Raw genomic sequence first — 21,314 nt, forward strand, 5'->3', positions numbered from 1 at the left:
TAGACAATATGCCCAGAATTGGTAATTAAAATGTGCAGTGTTATAAATTAGTAAATAAAATCTAGTAATCTATCGGAAGAAAACAAGTATCTGTCATAATCTGGATTTAGGAACAAAATGTCTCTGATAAACCATTATCCAAACTTCCTACTTGCTTTCTGAAACTTGAAAATCAAATTGATTTAGATAACATGGTATCCCTTAGTATCAGAAACTCAGGAACCAAATGGATTGGGAGAGCAAGGAATTCTTGGAATGCAATACAAGATAACTGACATGGAATTTCTAGAGTTCAAATAACTAAAGCACTTCAAGTGAAAATGCACTATCAAGCCCCAATGCCTTCTAGATGCACTCTTCTTGTTTTTTCTTAGCAGTATTTGACAGAATGGGATTATTTTATAAATAAAGAGTTATCCTACTTGCTGCAAAACCACAGCATTCATCCATTTATACCCTGTCTACTTCTCACTTGAAGTCTTTAAAACAGCCAATGAATGCAATCATTGCCATGTATGTTAGTACGAGGGTGAAGTGGGAGGTGGGAAAGAGATTATTAAACACAGAATTTCAACTTTCATTGCAATTAGAATGTAGAGGGGTACGAAAGGCCTTTACTTCCGCAACAGCAAGAAAAACCTTGACAAGATAAAAGTAATAGTTTCCTATGGGACTAAGAGTGGCGGAGGCAAGGAAGTACTGAACTGAATTTCTGATAGAATAAGCCCTTTTTAGATGACCAGATTGCTATATGACTTTCTATACCTGGGTGCGGTGCATGGGATGGGGATGGGAATGGATATGGGTGGATGAAGGGAGTACAGATGAAGAGACTGCAGGGATAAAGAGAAATTAGAGCCTACAATGATACTGAGGACTTTCCGGATGGATTAAAATCCAGATTAAACAACACTATTAACCAACTTTCCCTAACTGATTTAATGATACTCTGTACTCTGTACCACAGAATATACTTGCTTTTCAATTGTACAGGAAACACTCAGACCACATGTTGAGCCATAAAACATTCAGTAACTGTCAACATACTAACATCATACAGATTATGTTCTTTAGTGCAGAACTAAACAGAGCTCAGTGATTAAAGATTATATAGAAAATCCTGTTTTCTTCCAGATGCTTGATAGTCTTAACTTTAGGTATGTGATTCATTTAGAATTGATATTTGTGTATGGGATAAAGTACAGGTTGAGGTTCATTTTCCCCCCTCACATAGATACTCAGTTCCAGTACTTTTTGTTAAAAGACTTTCATCTCCACTGAGGTGGTTTGGCACTGTTATCAAAAATCAATTGACCATAAATGTATACCTTTACATGAGCAATATACAAGTGTAAATGAAACAAAAAGCAAAATATAGTTTATTGAAGAACATAAGATACTTAGTTGAATAAGTGTAATAAAAGATATGAGAGACCTTTATGTAGAAAAGTACAAAACATTGCTGAAAGAAGTAAGACAAGATCTAAATAAATGGAGATGCTATGGCTATGGCCGGAAAACTCAGTATCTTTCATCAAACTTCCCCAAATTTATCTGTAGATGTGATGCCATTCCAGTCAAAATACCAGCATGCTTTTTAAATTTGCATTGGTAAATCTATTCTAAGATGTGTACATTAGTTCCCCTTCCCTTATCTGTAAGGGATATGTTCCAAGACCCACAGTGAATGCCTGAAGCTGCAGCTAGTGCAGAATCTGATTTTTTTTCTTTCCTTATGAAGTCAAGAACTTGCACCTTTTCCCTTACAGGAAGTAGTTTACAGCTTCTCTTTGACATTGTCAAATTGCCAGCATCACTACTCTTGTGCTTTGGGGCCATTAATTCAAATAAGGGTTACTTGAGTACAAGCACTGTGATACCACAAAAATTGATCTGATAACCTAGACAGCTAAGTGACTAACAGGCAGGTAGTATAGAAAGTGTGGATACACTGGACAAAGGGACACATCCTGGGTGGGGTGGAGCGGAATAACGGGAGATTTCATCACACGACCCAGAATGGTGCACAAGTTAAAACATGAATTGTTTACTTCTGGAATTTTACATTTAACATTTTTGGACTGTGGTTGACTGTAACAGAGTAACTGAAACCTGGGAAAGGGAAACCGCGGATAAGTGGGGAGCTACGGTATAGAAACCCAAAGACCTAGAACAGTTAAAAATAAGCATTGAGAAAAAGCAAACTGGATGACTTACGGCATCTGATTTCAAGACTAGCTAGAAGACTATGATAAGGCAAGAAAGACTGTAGTGGCTGTCTAAGGATAGACAAACAGGTCAATGCAGTAGAATAGAGTCCAGAAATAGCAGTAAGCCTCAGAGTTCAACTTGTATATTGCAGCATGTCACAAATTAATTTGAAGGGGCGCCTGGGTGGCTCAGTGGGCTAAGTGTCTGACTTTGGCTCAGGTCATGATCTCACGGTTCATGAGTTCTAGCCCTGCGTCGGGCTCTGTGCTGATAGCTCAGAGCCTGGAGCTGCTTCGGATTCTGTGTCTTCCTCTCTCTCTTCCCCTCCCCTGCTCACACACATTCTCTCTCTCTCTCTCTCTCTCTCTCTCTCTCTCTCTCTCTCTCTCTCAAAAATAAATAAACATGAAAAAAATTAATTTGAGGGGCGCCTGGGTGGCTCAGTCGGTTAAGCGGCCGACTTCGGCTCAGGTCATGATCTCGCGGTCTGTGAGTTCGAGCCCCACATCGGGCTCTGTGCTGACAGCTCAGAGCCTGGAGCCTGTTTCAATTCTGTGTCTCCCTCTCTCTGACCCTCCCCCATTCATGCTCTGTCTCTCTCTGTGTCAAAAATAAATAAATGTTAAAAAAAATATTTAAAAAAATTTAAAAAAATTAATTTGATGAAGAAAACCATTTTCCTCCTAATGGCCACTAACATTTGTGAGAAATAAACACAACTGGGAAGGATTTAGTTGACTAAGATGCATAAATAGCAGGATAAAGTTTAGGAGATTGCTGTAGGTAGCTAGCTAAGTATCTGGCATTAGAGGTTTTTCCAGGGCTCTAATACCAGGCCCTGGTTTGTCCGAGAGACTGGTCCTGCTCTGCAAAAGGAAATGTCCCTCACCAAAGGTGTCATAAGTCTTTCCTTCCTCTATAACTTTCTGTCCAGCCAGATCCTGTGAGAGAGATTTTCTTGAACATGATATTTGGGAATTATGGTAATTTCTACAGGAAAAATGATAATACATTAAATTGCATCGTTACAAATGTTTGAAAAAATCAGCAGTTATATTCTAAGGAAGAAAAACACGTGAAGACTTTAAAAAGACAGAAGTATCTGGAATTTCAGCTCTGGCTTTGTTTCTACTTCTACTTGAAAATTTGAATAGGAGCTATCCAAAATTGAACTTTTCTTTTCCTCGAATGTACATATTTTTAATATGTCTTTTATTATGTTCCTCTACCAAAATTACAGCAGTAATATATTTTCACAACTAGTAAACAACAATGAAAAGACATATAAACAAATATCATGCCCCGCTTCAATTCTTTCAGACCTATCTATAACTTCAACAAAGCTTATTTATCTTTTCATACCTTTTTCCTTGCTCATATCAACATTACACGTTAGATTTGATTTGTCCTTGTTCAAGTTTTTAAATGGCACCAAGCTAGGGGCACCTAGCTGGCTTAGTCAGTTAGAGCACTGGACTCTTGATCTCGGGGGTCATGAGTTTGAGCCCCACATTGGGTGTAGGGATTACTTAAATAAATAAATGGCACCAAGCTCTGCATTGGTTCTCTCTCCTGCTCTTGGTTATTTGTGCCTTGTCTTTTCCACTTGATTAGTTTTTGCAGTGGTTAATAAACCATTTTTGAAGTCTTTTGAAGGAATGACTTGTTTTGTTTTGTTTTTTTACAAGAGAACAAATCTACACCTTTATTTATTTACTTTTCAGTTAGTTTAAATCCTTGAGGGGTACAGCATCACAAGGATTCCGTGGCTAATGGCTTTAGCAGGAAGGTTGCTTCGGAATTTGGTGCAAACCATGCCACTGTTTCCATGAGCACGAGTTACTTTTCCCCAGATTACTCTGGTTTTATTCGGTTTGCCACCAGGAGTCACTGTGTTGTTCTTTGCTTTGTACACATAAGCACATCTCTTGCCTAGAAAGAATTCAGTTTCATCTCGAGCAAAATAAACACCTTCAATTTTAAGAAGAGCTGTGTGCTCTCTCTGGTTCCGGAGACCCCGCTTATAGCCAGCAAAAATGGCTTTGGACCACAGCCTTCCAGACATATTTGTCGTTTCAGGAGTCCTGTTCCCAGCAGGCCTCCACAAGTTCCAAGATGGTGGAAAGAGCTTGCTCTCTTGATTGGCTCTATTATGTGACTGTATTCTATTTTATTTAATCATTTATAATTTTCTTATTCATCTTTGGGTTTAATTTAATGTAATTTAAGGAATTGAGGTGAATTTCATTGATTTTCCCCATTTCTTCTTTTCCAATGTGTTTATTTGTGACTATAAATTTCCTATAAGTTTTACCTCATCTTGTTTCTTATGTTTTATTTTGATTACCATTTAATTCAAATAATTTTATAAGTTCAATGGTAATAATTTTCTTTATAATCGTAGAAGGAGGTCCCATGTACTCGGCACTCAGTTACCCTCAATGGTATATATTTTGCGTAACTATAGTACAATATCAAAAAAAGATTTCACCAGTTTCATATGCAGTTATTTCTGTATGTAACCGTTCTATATGGTTTTGTCATGTGTAAGTTTCATGTAGCCACCACCACAATACACAAAACTGTTTCATCACCACAAGGCTACCTCATGTTACCACTTTATAGCCATGCCACCCCTTCCCACATCCTTAAGCTGTGGCAACTTATATTAATATGTTTACCATTTTAATAATTTTTAGAATTTCAAGAATGCTATATAAATGGAGGCATACATATGTAACCTCTCATGAGTGGCTTTCCCCCCCTTTTTTCTCAGCCTAATAGCCTGGAAATCATCCAAGTTGTTGCATGTACCAGTGGTTTGTTCCTTTTTATTGTTGAGTAGTATTCCATGGTGTGAATGTGCCACAATTTTTTTATTTGTTTTTATTTTAATGTGCCACAATTTTAAAAATTGAAAGGAATCTATTCAAAGCACTCCTCCCCCTGCAGCCATGCTTATAGGCAAAACTCACAGGTGTCTACACTTGGGTCCTAACTCTGTTTTTCTATGTCACAGTCCCCTACACTCTTGGAAAGTAGACCCCAACTACTAAACATATTCTTCTCTAGGGACACCTTGGTGGCTCAGTCAGTTAAGCATCTGACTTTGGCTCAGGTACGATCTCGCGATTCATGGGTTCAAGCCCCATGTCGAGCTCTGTGCTGACAGCTCGGAGACTGGAGCCTGCTTCAGATTCTGTCTCTGCCCTTCCCCCGCTCACACTCTGTTTGTCTCTCTCTCTCTGAAAAATAAATAAACATTAAAAAAATAATAAACATACTCTTCTTTAGCCTGACCACAACCCACATCCCTAGCAGGCCTCAAACAGAGTCCCTCAAAAACCTGCCACCTTCTGCTCTACCAGTCGACCCACCTGCTCCCCACATCCTCCCATGGGCACAGCTTTAACCCTCTCACATCCTTCAAAACCCCTTCAAAGGCCCAGACTGACAGAAACTCGGGGCTGACATTTCTCTTGATGTCTGACCCCTCTCTTCCCTTGGACAGTGAATAAACTCCGTCCTGCTTTTTGCTCCACTCTTTGTGCAATTCTTTGGCTGCTTGCTCACCAGCCAGCCTAACAAAACTATTCTTCCACTTAAGGATATTTGAATGATTTCCAAGTTGTGGATATAATGAATAAAGCTAATACGAACATTTGTGTGCAGATTTTGTGTGAACACAGTTTTCATTTCTCTGGGATAAATGCACAAGAGTTCCACTGCTGAATCACATGGTAAGTGCATTTTGAGTTTTATAAGAAACTGCCAAACTATTTTCAACAGTGGATGTGCTTGCTGTATTACTATATGTACCACAATATATGGGTGATCCAGTTCTTCACATCCTCACCCCCATTTGCTGTTGTCACAATATTTTAGCCATCCTAATAGGTGTGTGGCTCTCCCAGAAATGGAATCTTAAACCAGTTATTCAGGAATTGCCTGATCAGCACTAATTAGGTAATCTGCTCGATGGACTCCCGCTATGCCTTAAAGGAAAGTAACTTTGCAATAACTACTCTAATTTTTTTGCCAAGTACAACTTACCTGTTCCTGCTCCTTTCTGCCTATAAAATCTCTTGCTATGTATGGCTCTTTGGAGCCCCTTTTTACCTGCTAGGTTGAATGCTGCCCGATTAATGAATATTGAATAAAGCCAGTAAGGTCTTTTTTTTTTTTTTTAAGTTTATTTATTTATTTTGAGAGAGAGAGAGAGAGAGAGAGAGAGAGAGAGAGAGAACATGAGCAGGAGAGGGGCAGAGAGAGGGAGAGAGAATTCCAAGCAGGCTCCATACTGTCATTGGAGATCCTGACATGGGGCTCAAGCTCATGAACCGTGAGATCATGACCTGAGCTGAAACCAAGAGTCAGACACTTAACCGACTAAGCCACCTCGGTGCCCCAAGCCAGTAAGATCTTTAAATTTTACCCAGTTCCATTTTAACACAGCAGCGGTCTTTAGTTGCCTGGTACCTGGTCCTGGGATGATTTAGGTTAGAGGAAATATTGACTTCATGTAGTTAGATAAGGAGATGGTTGGGGTCTATAGACTCTGGTTTGGTTGGTTTGTATATACAAGACCTGCTTCTGACTAAGCCCCTTGCTTTCTCTAAGAATTGGTTAGCCCTAGGAGGGAATCTCTCTCTAGGTCTATAAGGCTCCCAAATGCCAGACCATCAATAATATAGAAAATAAGAAAATATAGTTAATGCAATTAATCCTGTGAAGAATAGATGCCAAATAGACAAATACAGACTCTAAGAAAACACAGATCACATATATACAATAGAATAATACCCATTAATAAAAAGGAGTTAGCTATGGATATGTGCAACAACTTGGATGGGACTTAAGGACATTACGCTTAATGGAGGAAAAAAAAGCCAACACCAAAAGGTAAATTTTGTGTGCTTCCATTTGTCATCTTCAAAATGACAAAACTCTAGTGAAGAGAATAGATAAGCAGTTCTCAGGGGACAGGAACCTGGATGGGGTTGAATGGGTCTGGCTATTAAGGCATGGCGGAGGGAGTCCCTTTGTGGCTACGGAACAGTTCTATCTCCTGATTGTGGTGGTGGTTACAGGAATCTGCAAACGCACACATACACACATGAGCAAATGTACAAATTGATGACAATGGGGAGTAGGGTGTGTGGCCTGGTTAACAGAATTGTACAAGATCAATTTCCTAGTTTTGATATCGTACCACAGTATCACTTCTGGGGAAGTTGGGTGAAAGGTTCAGGACTGAATGTACTATTTTTGCAACTTCCTGTGAGTCTATAATCATTATGAAATAAAAAGCTTAAAAATTATTTAAAAAGTAAAAAAAAAAATTTAAAAAAGAAGAGTCAGTGCCAATCCCAGAGCAATCTAAAAGTCTTATTTTTGGGGCGCCTGGGTGGCGCAGTCGGTTAAGCGTCCGACTTCAGCCAGGTCACGATCTCACGGTCTGTGAGTTCGAGCCCCGCATCAGGCTCTGGGCTGATGGCTCAGAACCTGGAGCCTGTTTCCGATTCTGTGTCTCCCTCTCTCTCTGCCCCTCCCCTGCTCATGCTCTGTCTCTCTCTGTCCCAAAAATAAATAAAAAAAAAAGTTGAAAAAAATTTAAAAGTCTTATTTTTTAATTTTTTGTCCCCATTTATTACACTGATCACAACATGTGGTCATAAACTGCTGGTACCGGAAGCAAGAGTAATGCTGTCCTCAAAAACATACACCCAAGGGGGCCTCTCTCATGCAAACAAAACAAAGAAAAGCAAAACCAAACCAAACCAAAGGTTGCAAGCGGTAAGAGAGAGGATGGTCTCTCGATGTTTCATGTTCTTATACAAATACATTTTACCCCCAGTTTTCAGCCTTGGCGGAGCAGCTCTGGTCTCAGCCTTTCCATCCCCGCACAGGCAGCTGGGGCTCCTGCTCCCAGACCAGCGCCACCATCACTGGGGAGCTGAAGACTGTCAGGGCTGTTGCCTTGTGCACAGCCTCCCCTCAGGATGCCCTGGTCAGGATGTCCTCGCAGGCCGGAGTACGTGGCAGCCTCAGAGCAGGCTCCCCGGTGGACCCACTGACTTGTACACGCATGTGGGCAGCCCGCACGCATGCACAGTGCTCTCACTGGGCTGGGTGGGCAGTGTCTGCGTGATGTCTACCTGGACAGGCTTGAAAGGTCCCTGGGTGGACTGATCCCCAAATTCTCTAGAAGTATCCTGATTAGCATCAGAAGTTTGAACCCTAGATGTTGACAGAAGCTATGGGTGCGAACAAAATCATCCATGTTTTTTTTAAATATTTTTAAAAATATTTTTATTTATTTTTGAGACAGAGAGAGACAGAGCATAAGCAGGGGAGGGGCAGAGAGAGGGAGACACAGAATCCGAAGTAGGCTCCAGGCTCTAAGCTGTCAGCACAGAGCCCGACCCGGGGCTTGAACTCACAGACTGCGAGATCATGACCTGAGCTGAAGTCGGACGCTTAACTGACTCACTACCCAGGCACCCTCATCCATGTTTTGAGAGATGGAGTTTCGGTTGTTGTGAAGTCGTTTTAAACTCTTCTTGAGGGAGGTGATGGGATAGGAAACCCTTGGCACGAAGGATGAAAGACCCAAAAATGAACAGTGGAGAACACTTCTTGGGAAACAACAGCATAAGTTACTCAGAAAGTGGACGTGAATGCTCCTTTTAGTTCCAGTCCAGGGAGTTGTACACATCAATCCCAGCCTCCGGGGAGTCACAGGATTCTGCTGTGTTGGGCTGGAGAGAACTGAAGTCTTGGTTTCCCCAAGGTTTATCACCATGGCTTGAAGTCACTCAGGCCCAGAGAAGCTCCTGGCAACAGCCACAAATCCCCTTCGGGGAGGCTGATGGCTGTGACAGGCAGCTGGTGGACTCTAGACTGGCAGAATGGAACCCCTTCTGCTCCATGCTACTTTCTAGTAGAAAGTCAGGGGAATGGAAATGGTCCCAGGGCAACCTCAGAACTGTTGGGAGAATATTAACTGCAACCATCTGGGTAAATTTCTAGGACTCTTCTCTGTGTTTTTATTGAAAAAAAAATCCCCCTTTGTTTGCCACTTGGGTCTCCTAAGGCCTACCCATCCAAGGTTATTGTATTAGAAACGGGAAAATTTGGGGCGCCTGGGTGGCGCAGTCGGTTAAGCGTCCGACTTCAGCCAGGTCACGATCTCGCGGTCCGTGAGTTCGAGCCCCGCGTCGGGCTCTGGGCTGATGGCTCAGAGCCTGGAGCCTGTTTCCGATTCTGTGTCTCCCTCTCTCTCTGCCCCTCCCCCATTCATGCTCTGTCTCTCTCTGTCCCAAAAATAAATAAACATTGAAAAAAAAAAAAAAAAGAAACAGGAAAATTTTCTTAATTGGCTCAGAGGCAGGGTATTGTAGAGATTAAGAACATGGGACACTGGAAAGGTGGGGAAAACAGGGAGATGTTGGTCAAAGGGTACAAACTTCCAGTTTTAAGAGGGATTAATTCTGGGGATCTGATGTATAGCATGGGACTATATGCTAAGAGAGTAGATGTCAAATGTTCACGCACACATACACACAAATGGTAATTACGTGATGAATGTGTTACCTAACCATATTGTGGTAATCGTTTTTTGCAATATATACATGTGTCTAATCACCACATTTTACACCTTAAGCTTACACAATGTTATATGTCAGTTATATCACAATAAAGCTGTGAGGAAAAACGATAACATGGGACACTCACGTCAGAAATGTCTAGGTTCACATTCTTGCTTTACCACTTTGTAACTTTGTGGGTTGGGCAAATTACCTATCTGTAACCTCAGTTTATTGATATTGAATATGAGGGTAATGATAGAATATACTTCAAAGGGTTGTAGCAAGGATGAAAAGAGTTAATATACATGGAATACTTAGAAGAGTCCCTGACATTATTTATATTAGTGTTTTCTCTTGTTATTGTAAGATAACTAAATTAAGGCGATCCATTTGATTAAACTATTTTATCTTCTTGGTGAAACAGGGGTTTATTTATGAAACTAAGCATTTTTGCGACTGATGACTCCTGACACTTTTTTTTTCTCCTATACAATGATTCGAAACAGTACATACTAAAGTAAAACATTCAGCATTTCAACCTAATCACCCCATATGTACATTAAACTTATTCAATAACCATCACTTTTGGTGATGTGTCCTGAAGCATTTAAATATTGTTCTAAAGGTCTTATTTTCCTCATGAGTAAAAAGAGAATAAAAACATCCCATTTATATTTGTCACCAAGAATTAGCTTAGGAGTGCCTAGAGAGCTCAGTCAGTTGAGCATCTGACTCTTGATTTCAGTTCAGGTTATGATCCCAGGGTCCCGGGATCAAGCCCCATGTTGGGCTCTGTGCTGAGCATGGAGCCTACTTAAGATTCTTTCTCTCCCCTGCTCACACCCCACACTGAGTATAGAGATTAATTAAATAAAAAACTAAAAAGTAATAAAATAAAATAATAAAATAATTTATTTCCCAGGGTTACATACACCTACAGAGGTTCATTTAAACAAGGATAGGATAATCATGCCCTACACTACCAGTCTGAATTCTTGTCTGGTTCTCAGTTCTGCAAGTTCTTCAAAATAATGTTTTCCAGGAGGTTCCAGGTACTAAGCAGCTAAATTAGCAATGTGTATTGTCTTTGGCAAAATTAAACCTCTTTGGGCTTTTGTATATTCTGGCTTAAAGTGTATATAACATAACCATACCTTCTGCCTCATAGAGTGGTCATGAAGATGGGTGAATCGATGTAACTAAAAATGCTGAGCAAATGGTAAAGGGATATGTTTTGTTATGAATTCGACAAAATTTACATTGAAGGCATAACAAAACTGCAGAGAATTGATTGGTGAAGTACCCACAATAAGGACAAAGAAAAATCTATGTTTGTAAGACTATTTTCTATCTCAAGAGTCTGAGCACTTTCCTAAGCAAGGAATTTCCTAAGCAAGGAATAAACACTGTCAATTTTTTTTTCAGTCAGCTACAAAACACTTCCAATTCCACTTGTTACTAAACTCATTTTGTTATAGCAGTCCTTCTTCACACTCTCCTGTGTTCAACCGCTCATGTCTCCCTTGGACACCATCACTAGCACACGTTGTATTTATCCTCACTATGTGTTCATGGTTATTCATTTCCCTTTCCAAAGCTGTCCTTTCTACCAAGGAGGCGGCTCTTTATCACAGCATATTGATATTATCCCTCACTCCAATTAGAATGAAACACAGAAGACCAAGATCCCACCACATTGATTCTGATAACAGTTGGTGCAAGCCAGTATTATCAATGCATATCTGAATTGACTTGACTGCTTTAACCAGCTTTATCTCAAAGATGGTTCCTTCTGGGAGGGTTTCCTATCAAACCAAGGATTAATCTAGAGTGATCAACCCTGCTGGTTTTCCCAGGATGAGGGATTTCATGGAACACAAGACTTTCAGATAAACCAGGATGACTTTGCCCTAAACTAAATATACTTTTCTCCCTCTGAGCTTCATAGAGCCCTCTGCTTTGGGCATGCTACCACTGCTCATAGTTCTCATATTTCTCTCTCAGGTGGACAAGGCAAAGGCCTGAATTTGTTCTTCCTTAATCTAGGAGACACGACAGAATGGGATGAGTTTGAATCACTCTGTACCATCTGGTGGAATGGTCTCAAGGAAGCGGTCACCATCAAATGTATGGTTACCCCACTATCCTAGGACAAGGACAGCTGCCTGTCAAGTCACCTCAGCTTAACTCAGCCTAGAAAAGCGGTCTCCCAACCAACCTCCACACGTGTGAATATAAATACTTGTTTTACACCAGAACTTAAGGGCAGATTATTATGTAGAAATGGCAGACTGACATAGGGAGGTAAAATCTTCCGGAACTGAAAAGTTGGGAAGTAGGAACTCATACATTTATACTGGTGGGAGTGTAAATCTATGCAAGCACACTGGGAAGAAACTTCTCATTAATTAATACAATTTTAAATGTTTGTACCCCAAAATATTCTATTTGTAGGAGCACAAAATGGAAAAATGTATATATATTCTCGTATCATAATGAACACATTAAACTGAAATATATTGAGAAAATAGAATACTAAATTGAAGCTAAAAGAAATAAACTATGGGTTTCCAACTATTGCTCAACTATCAGACATGTAAAAGTACTACTTGAAACGTAATAATTTGCTTTAAGTACTTGCGGAGATTATACATGAAAATGATACCATTAAGTGGCTTGTAGTGCAACCAATGATATAAAACAAAAATAGGCAGAAACAACTGTATCTAATGCAATGTATGGAAAATGTCACTAGAATACAGTAGTGATGACTCGTGAGAATTCTGAAAAGAAAACCTCATTCTGCTTGCAAGCAAAACTACAACCTTGAGCACCTGGGTGGCTCAGTCAGTTAAGCATCCGAATTCAGCTCAGGTCATGATCTCACGGGTGAGTTCCAGCCTCTCTTGGGGACTCTGCTGTCAGCACAGAGCCTGCTTCGGATCCTCTGTCTCCCTCTCTCTCTGCCCTTCCTCCACTCACGCTCTATCTCTCTCTCTTTCTCTCAAAATAAATAAACATTAAAGAAAGAAAAACTATAACCTTATAATTCTTGGGAACTATGCAGACAGTATTGGAATTTGTGGGGAAAAAAAACTATTGCTATTGATATTGTCATATTTCTGATTATATTAGGTCCAAAGTGATAATTATCAACAAAGATTATTCTTCACCATTAGGGTATTATGGCTAACTGGGCTCAATCAAAAGAAGAAAGAAGACCACCATGAAAAAGAGATGTGAGAAAGTGACAACATGAACACCCAGCGCACCCACAACACAGTTTGAAGGACGTGGGAGTTAACTTTTAGACAGAATGGAAACACACACCCGAATGCTTAGAAACACAGTTTTTTTCAATATTGAGAACTAATGAGCACAATGAAAAACCATTCAAATTACAAAAGCTGCTTTTACTTATTTATTTAATTTGCAATGTTTATTTATTTTTGAGAGAGAGAGAGAGACAAAGCATGAGTGGAGGAGGGGCACAGAGGGGGACAGAGAATCGGAAGCAGGCTCCAGGCTCTAAGCTGTCAGCACAGAGCCTGAAGCAGGGCTTGAACCCACGAGCTGTGAGATCATGACTGGGGCCAAAGCTGGACGCTTTACTGACTGAGCGCCCCCCCGATACCCCATGAAAGCTGTTTTTAAGAATAGCAAGCTTTTACTTTTGCCCAAGGAAAAATAATTTTTAAGAATGAGCTACTTCAGGGACGCTGGATGGCTCAGTTGGTTAAGCATCTGGCTCTTGACTTCGGCTCAGGTCATGATCTTACAGTTCATGGGGTCTAGCCCCACATCAGGCTCCAAGTTGACAGTGCAGAGCCTGCTTGGGATTCTCTCTCCCTCTCTCTCTCTACCCCTCCCCCCTCTCAAAATCAATCAATCAATCAATCAATAAACATTTTTTAAAGAAAGAATGAGCCACTTCTTCACCTCTTTAAATAAATGAATCTGGGAAGAGCTATTAACAACTAAAACAAAGCAAAATCATCTTTTATATGGATAGTACCAGAAGTAGTAACAAGCATGCTTAAGTGATGCATGCTTAGGCAAAAGGGAAAAACCCAAATCACCTGGTAATACTTTGGTTACAATTTTATAGGCTATTTATCATTTCTTTTTTTATCTCTTATGTATCAATGGATCTATTTTTATGTAATCATCAAGTTGATCAAGCAATACTCAAGGAGAGTAAAAAGAAAACAGCTTCATTTTTATCTCTCATTGTCACTTTAAATATGTTAGGTGGAGCTAGATTTTCCCTAATCCTGATGAAAATTTTATTTACAGGTCATGATTTTTTTTTAATCACTCCTACCTACTACAAATGGTTTCAGCTCAGTAATATAAATAAATGTTCAGTCTTCAGTGAAAATTAAGACTTATTCCTCTGCTTCTATCTGTTTGTAGTTTATGGTAAATTGCATTTTCTTTCTTTTTCTTAATTTTTTATATTTATTTATTTTGAGGGAGAGAGAGGCAGAGCACGAGCCAGAGAAGGGCAGAGAGGGAGACACAGAATCCGAAGCAAGCCCCAGGCTCTGAGCTGTCAGCACAGAGCCCGACAAGGGCCCGAACCCACGAAGCACGAGATCATGACCTGGGCCAAAGTCGGACACTTAACAGACTGAGCCACCCAGGCGCCTGGCAAATTGCATTTTCCAAAAATGACCACAACTATATTTTTGGTGTCAGATGGTCTTCCAGAACCTTGCCACTTTCCCGTAAGGAAGTGGAGGCACTTTCCCTTTCCACTGAATCTGGATAGGCCTTTTAAATCATGAGCACAGTGTTAATGATGCTATGTGATTTTGAGGCTAGGCGTAAAAAGTGATATAGCTTCCATCTGGATCTTTCTTGGGACTCTTGCCTTTAGAACCTTGAGGTGCAATGTAAGATGTCTAAGGCTACCATGCTGTTAAGAAACCCAAAGTAGCCCACACAGAAAGACCACATAGAAACCCAGAGGTTACATGAAATAAGAGAGATGCCCAGCCAGCCCCCAGTGGCTCCCGGAACTGTGCACAGCTATCATGAAAAATTCCAGCACAAACTGTCCAGCCAGATTGTTCTAGAATTTCTGATCGAGAGAAACCATGAAAGATAATAAATGAGTGCTGTTGTTTGTAACCATTAAACTTGACAGAGTGGATATATACAAACAGATCGTATATAAAACAGAATTCTGACCTACAAACTCTGCAGCAGCCAACCAGTTTCCAACAGGAAACCAACCTACGACCTTGGCAGCAATCAGCCCACATCATCCAGGATTTGGACAATGACTGCTAGCTTCCCTGATTTTTTTTTTCCCCTCTGTCTCTGCATCCAGTTCAGGACCAACCACAGAAAGCCAAATTCTATCTTCAAACCAGTCATATAAAATGGACTGCTTCTCATTAGTCACCTCCAGCTTCTCTATACCAATAACCAGTCAATGTATTCCTGAAGCCTTCTCTTTTCAACTATAAAGTTTTCCCACTCCCGTGCCTGCCTTTGAGCTCTGCCAAACACACGTTATGGTGGCTGTAATACCGGTAATTTGAAAAAACCTAACGACAAGAAGATAAGACAATTACATAAGCGGCATGTAGAATTTACAAAATACTGCGGAAGAACACTTAATGTTCAATATATTTTTGATTTAAAAAGCAGGTTAAGATGACATAAATATTCATACAAAGGATATAAGCTTATATACAGCTATCTCTGGAGAGAGTAATTACTGGTATTTTTTATACCTGATTGCAGACGGCAGAGGCACGTGTCCGTTTTTGTGTTTGCGGGTCCAGCCCTGCCAAAGGGGATGTCCCCGGCTGAGACTCTGGGTTCACCTGCACGGGTCTGCCCGGGTCTCCGGGAGGGGCTCCCTGCGCGCCCCCGGCCTGCGCGGGGGCTTCTGGGAGATGTGGTCCATCCGCCGGACCCGCGCACCTCCGTGCACCGCGGCACCAGCCGCTGGGTCTTATTCCGCGGTGCGTGTGGGCAGGGCTGGTTCCGGGGGACGCGCCCCGTGAAAGTCTAGTGGCGGTCTCCGTGCCCAAGACCTCCAGGCGGATACCTGGAGAGGTGAGTCCCCCAATCTTACGGGGGCGCTGATGGCGGCAGGAATAGCCGAGAGTACCCGGGTCGTGCGAAGGACGAACGAAAAACGTTCGGCGCTCGCGAGGTCTGAGGGATGATATAGGATCTTCTTGGTTCTGTTGAGATGTGGAGGATGGCTACGACTTTGTGTTCCCAGGCTGGTGGGCTGTCCGCATCCTTGGGTTGGGGGGCGGAAGCCAGGGGTCCTTGGATTTAAGGACAAATCTCGCCGGGTATTTTGGTTTGGGGGCAGCTGCGACACGACAACCCCAGGTTGGGGGAGAGGACAGTGAGGTAGGTAGTACAGGGATTTGGGGGACCGTCTGGGGCTGTATGTTCTTAGGTGTTTGTGGTTCGTGGCTAGATCTGTGTACTTTGGGGTTTGGGAGATGAGGGAGGAGTTAGGAAGTGGATGCCCCTGGTTTGGGGATGTGGTGGGGTCTTCAGGGTGAGAATGTGTTCTGGCATCCCAGGATTTGGAGATGTGGCTTGGACTTTGAGGAGGGGGGTCAGAGTCCCCACTTTCCTTGTAGATGTTCCTTCCTATGAGACCACCTTCACCTCTGACTCAGAGGGCTTTTCCGAAAGTGGGCCAGGGGATGTGTTATCAGAGCGATGGGCAGGTTGTCCTGGACACCAGGGTGGGCTGTTCCTTTGGCCAGGCCCTCTGTGGGTTGCCAAAAGACTGCCCCTACTTTGCCTCTGAGAAGACCCAGAGCTCAAAGGGGTCAGCAGCTTCGCTACACACCCAGGTGCTGTGGAGTTAAAAGACCTAATCCTGGGGACTTGTTTCTGGCGGTAGTGAAGCCAGGAGTATCACACCTTATAATCACCAGCACAGATATCTGCAAAAGAGAATTCCCCATACTCTTGGCCACAAAGGCTGTAGAGATGTTGTTTTAACTTTGTTGTCCCAGTGGAAGTTATAGCTCCACATGTTACAGGTGGAGATGTGAGTTTAGTAACAGATGAGCCCTGAGTCACAGCCTGGCTGTGCAGAGATTCTTTACATTCTTAAAATTTTTTTTTCAACGTTTATTTATTTTTGGGACAGAGAGAGACAGAGCATGAATGGGGGAGGGGCAGAGAGAGAGGGAGACACAGAATCGGAAACAGGCTCCAGGCTCTGAGCCATCAGCCCAGAGCCTGACACGGGGCTCGAACTCCCTGACGGTGAGATCGTGACCTGGCTGAAGTGGGACGCTTAACCGACTGCGCCACCCAGGCGCCCCGAGATTCTTTACATTCTTTATGGTCTTGCAGGTGGAGGTTGTTTTTGTTTTTTGGGTTTCTTTTAGTTTTTATTTTAATTCCAGTTAGTTAACATACAATATTATATTAGTTTCAGATGTACAATATAGTGATTCAACACTTCCATACATCACCCAGTGCTCATTACAAGTGCACTCCTTAATCCTCATCACCTATTTAACCCATCCCCCAACCCTCTCCCCTCTGGTAACCATCAATTCTTTAAATTTTTTTTTTAACGTTTATTTATTTTTGAAACAGAGAGAGACAGAGCATGAACAGGGGAGGGGCAGAGAGACAGGGACACACAGAATCGGAATTAGGCTCCAGGCTCTGAGCCATCAGCCCAGAGCCCGACGCGGGGCTCGAACTCACGGACCGCGAGATCGTGACCTGGCTGAAGTCAGACACTTAACCGACTGAGCCACCCAGGCGCCCCAACCATTAATTCTTTATATATAATTAAGAGTCTGTTTCTTGATTTCTCTCTCTCTTTAATTTCCCTTTGTTTTGTTTCCTAATTCCACATGAGTGAAATCATATGGTTTTTGTCTTTTTCTGATTTATTTTGCTTAGCATTATACTCTCTAGTTCCATCCATGTAATTACAATGCAAGATTTCATTCTTTTTTATGGCTGAATAATATTCCATTATAAATATAAATATAAATCCCACATCTTTTTTATCCATCAATTGATGGACACTGGGCTGCTTCCATATCTTAGCTGTTGTAAATAATGCTGCTATAAACATTGGGTGCATGTATCTCTTTGAATTAGTGTTCTTGTATTCTTTGCATAAATACTCAGTAGTGTGATTGCACAAGGTAGTTCTATTTTTAACTTTTTGAGGCACTTCCATACTGTTTTCCACAGTGGCTGCACCAGTTTACATTCCCACCAATAGTGCAAGACGGTTCCTTTTTCGCCACATCCTTTCCAACACCTGTTGTTGTGTTGTTGATTTTTGCCATTCTGACAGGTATGAGGTGATCTCATTGTAGTTTTGTAGTTTTGATTTGCATTTCTCTAATGATAAGTGATGATGAACATCTTTTCACGATGGCCACCTGTGTGTCTTCTTTGGAGAAATATATGTTCATGTCTAATGCCCATTTTTCAATTGGATTATTTGTGTTTAGGGTGTTGAGTTATATCAGTTCTTTATTTTGGATACTAACCCCTTATTGGATAGGTCATTTGCAAATATCTTCTCCCATTCTGTAGGTTGCCTTTTAGTTTTTGTTAATTGTTTTCTTTGCTGTGCAGAAGTTTTTTATTTTGATGTAGTTCCAATCATTTATTTTTGCTTTTGTTTCCCTTGCCTCAGGTAACATATCTAGAAAGACGTTGCTATGGCTGATGTCAAAGAAGTTACTGCCTGTATTCTCTTCTAGGATTTTTATGGTTTCAGATCTCGCATTTAGGTCTCTAATCCATTTTGAATTTTGTGTGTGATGAAAGTGGTCCAGTTTCGTTATTTTGCATGCTTCTGTCCAATTTTCCCAACACCATTTGTTGAAGAGACTGTCCTTTTCCCATTGGATATTCTTTCCTGCTTTGTCAAAGATTAACAGACCATATGATTGTGGGTTTATTTCTGGACTTTATATTAATACTTTTATTTTCCTTTTAGGTAGAGTGGATCTGCAGAGACTGGGTATGAGGATTTCTGGCATGTGACTCAATCCTCACTGCTCCTACCTCCCTATTCTGCCCTCTTGGAATCTGCTGGCCCTGAGAGATCTGTGAAGAGAGGAGAAAATGGCCCCTAGGTTCCTGGCAGCGAGACCCCAGTGAGTGGGATTTAACCTCTTTCATGCAGTAATCTCTTCCCCCAGTTAGATGACATGTGTTTATTTACTGCTTTGCAGAGCTCACTAAGTCTCTAAGACAAATATGAAATGTGGAACAGCTTTAAGAAAGTCCTCTTTCCCTCCTCAGTGTACTCTCCCTACCTCACCACCATATCGGAACCCTGGCACACCTTAACCTTTGCCCCTACTTTCCATTAATTTAGTTCACAAATGATTCAGTATCTCTTCCACAAGCCCCAGTGTCTGCTGTGTACATTGAGAAGTGCTGTCTTTTCTTGAGGGCTTGTAGGCCTTGTTGAGGTTTTTGTTTTTGTTTTTGTTTTTTACTGCAGAAGATTTTAAAATTTAAATAGCATCAAGTTTATAGATGAATTGCAATAATAGTACAAGAACACCAACATTCCCTTTACTCACATTCATCAGTTGCCAACTTTTGCCCAGTTTCTTTATCTTTGTATCTCTGTATATTTATAATTTTCAGAATCATTTGAGAGTAAGTTGCAGACATCATCATGTCTTTTATCCCTAATTACTTTGGCACGCATCTTCTGATCTCTCCTCTCTCATTCATGGTTTTACCTATTTGGGTCCTCTGTCTTTTCTTTTTGAGAAGTCATTTGTATATGTCATATGGAAGGTATATCAAAGCCTATGAGGACAGTAAAAAGATCAGCGGTTACCAGGGATTGATGGGAAGTGATGAATAGGTAGAGCGCAGAAGGTTTTTAGGGTGGTGAGAATACTCTGTATGATACCGTAATAATGGATACATAGCATTATACATTTGCCCAAAGCCATAGAATGTGCAAAATCAAGAGTGAACTCTAATGGAAACTATGAACTTTGAGTGATTATGATGTGTCAATATAGGTTCATCAATTGTACCAAATATATCCAGTGGGGATGCTGACAATGGAAGAGACCATGCATGTGTGGAAGCAGGGGATATTTTGGAAATCTTTGTACTTTCCCCTCAATTTTTCTGTGAACCTTAAACTGCTCTTAAAAGATAAAGCCTTAAAAAAACCTCACATAACACAAAATTAACCATTTTAACCATTTTTCAGTGAACAGTAGTACAATAGTGTTAACTATATGCACTTTGTTGTGCAACTAATCTTCAGAAATATTTACTATTTATTTATTTATTTATTTATTTTTAAAAGTTTGTTTATATATTTTGAGGGGGGAGAGCTGCAGAGAGAGTAAGAAAGAGAATCCCAAGCAGGCTCTGCACTGTCAGCACAGGGCCCGACGCAGGGCTCAAACTCACAAACTGAGATCATGGCTGAATGGAAACCAAGAGTTGACTGATCAACTGAGCCACCCAGGAGCCCCTAGAGCTTTTTTGTTTGTTTGCTTTTTGTTTTTTAATGTTTATTTTTTTGAGAGAAAAAGAGAGAGTGAGGTGGGGAGGAGCAGAGAGACAGGGAGAGAGAATCCCAAGCAGGCTTCTCACTGTCAGCACAGAGCAAGATGCAGGGCTTGATCCCACAAACCATGAGATAGTGACCTGAGCTGAAGTCGGACACTCAACTGAGCTACCCAGGCAGCCTGAGAACTTTTTTATCTTGCAGAGTTGAAATTCTATACCCATTGAACTATAACTCCCTATTTCCCCCTCCACTCAGGCCTTTCCTTTACTTCTTTAATCATGGTTTCCCTTAGGTCTGTGAGCATGTTTGTAATGGCTCTTTTGAAGTCTTTTTCTGATGAATCTGACAAGGCAGTTTCTCTTGCCTGCTTTTCCAGGGTATGGGTCATACTTTTCTGTTAATTTGCATGCCTCACAATTTTTGTTGGGAAATGGACATTCTAGATAATAGATTGTATTTAAAAATATTTTTAATATTTACTTACTTTTGAGAGAGAGAGAGAGTGTGTGAGTGGGCAAGGGGCAGAGAGAGGGAGCCACAGAATCCGAAGCAAAATCTGTCAGCTCAGAGCCCAATGCAGGCTTGAACCCACCAACGGTGAAATCATGACCTGAGCCGAAGTTGGACACTCAACCGACTAAAGCTACCCTGTTGTCACCCTCCCCCCCCCTCTTTTTTTAAATCATAGCTGTGTTGGTGGCTGTTGATATTTTATTGTGGTTTTCATTTACATTTCTATAATTACTAATGATGTTGAGTTTCTTTTCATGTGTTTATTGTCTATTTGAATATCTTCTTTAGAGAAATGTTTATTCAAGTCCTCTGCCCTTTTATTTTATTTTATTTTATTTTATTTTATTTTATTTTATTTTAAGTTTATTTACTTTGAGAGAGAGAGAGAGAGACAGAGAGAGAGCACATGTGCATGCAAGTGGGGGAGGGGCAGAGAGAGGAAGAAAAAGAATCCAAAGCTGGCT

The 21,314-nt window shown here is 41.1% G+C and overlaps 1 protein-coding gene across 1 annotated transcript; it reads right to left on the bottom strand.

Moving 5' to 3' along the window:
- Nucleotides 1–3,887: 3,887 nt before the first annotated feature.
- Nucleotides 3,888–4,336, bottom strand: LOC122495056 (60S ribosomal protein L35a-like). Its single transcript, XM_043600772.1, has one exon. It carries the CDS (start codon nucleotides 4,274–4,276, stop codon nucleotides 3,941–3,943), a length of 336 nt encoding a protein of 111 aa, XP_043456707.1. The 5' UTR covers nucleotides 4,277–4,336; the 3' UTR covers nucleotides 3,888–3,940.
- Nucleotides 4,337–21,314: the final 16,978 nt, after the last annotated feature.

The sequence above is a fragment of the Prionailurus bengalensis genome, chromosome E2, assembly GCF_016509475.1.
Source record: "Prionailurus bengalensis isolate Pbe53 chromosome E2, Fcat_Pben_1.1_paternal_pri, whole genome shotgun sequence".
Lineage (NCBI taxonomy): Eukaryota > Metazoa > Chordata > Mammalia > Carnivora > Felidae > Prionailurus > Prionailurus bengalensis.

Bases quoted from the DNA above. Each gene is read 5' to 3' on its own strand.
- LOC122495056 (XM_043600772.1), bottom strand. From the start codon at position 4,276: ATGTCTGGAAGGCTGTGGTCCAAAGCCATTTTTGCTGGCTATAAGCGG.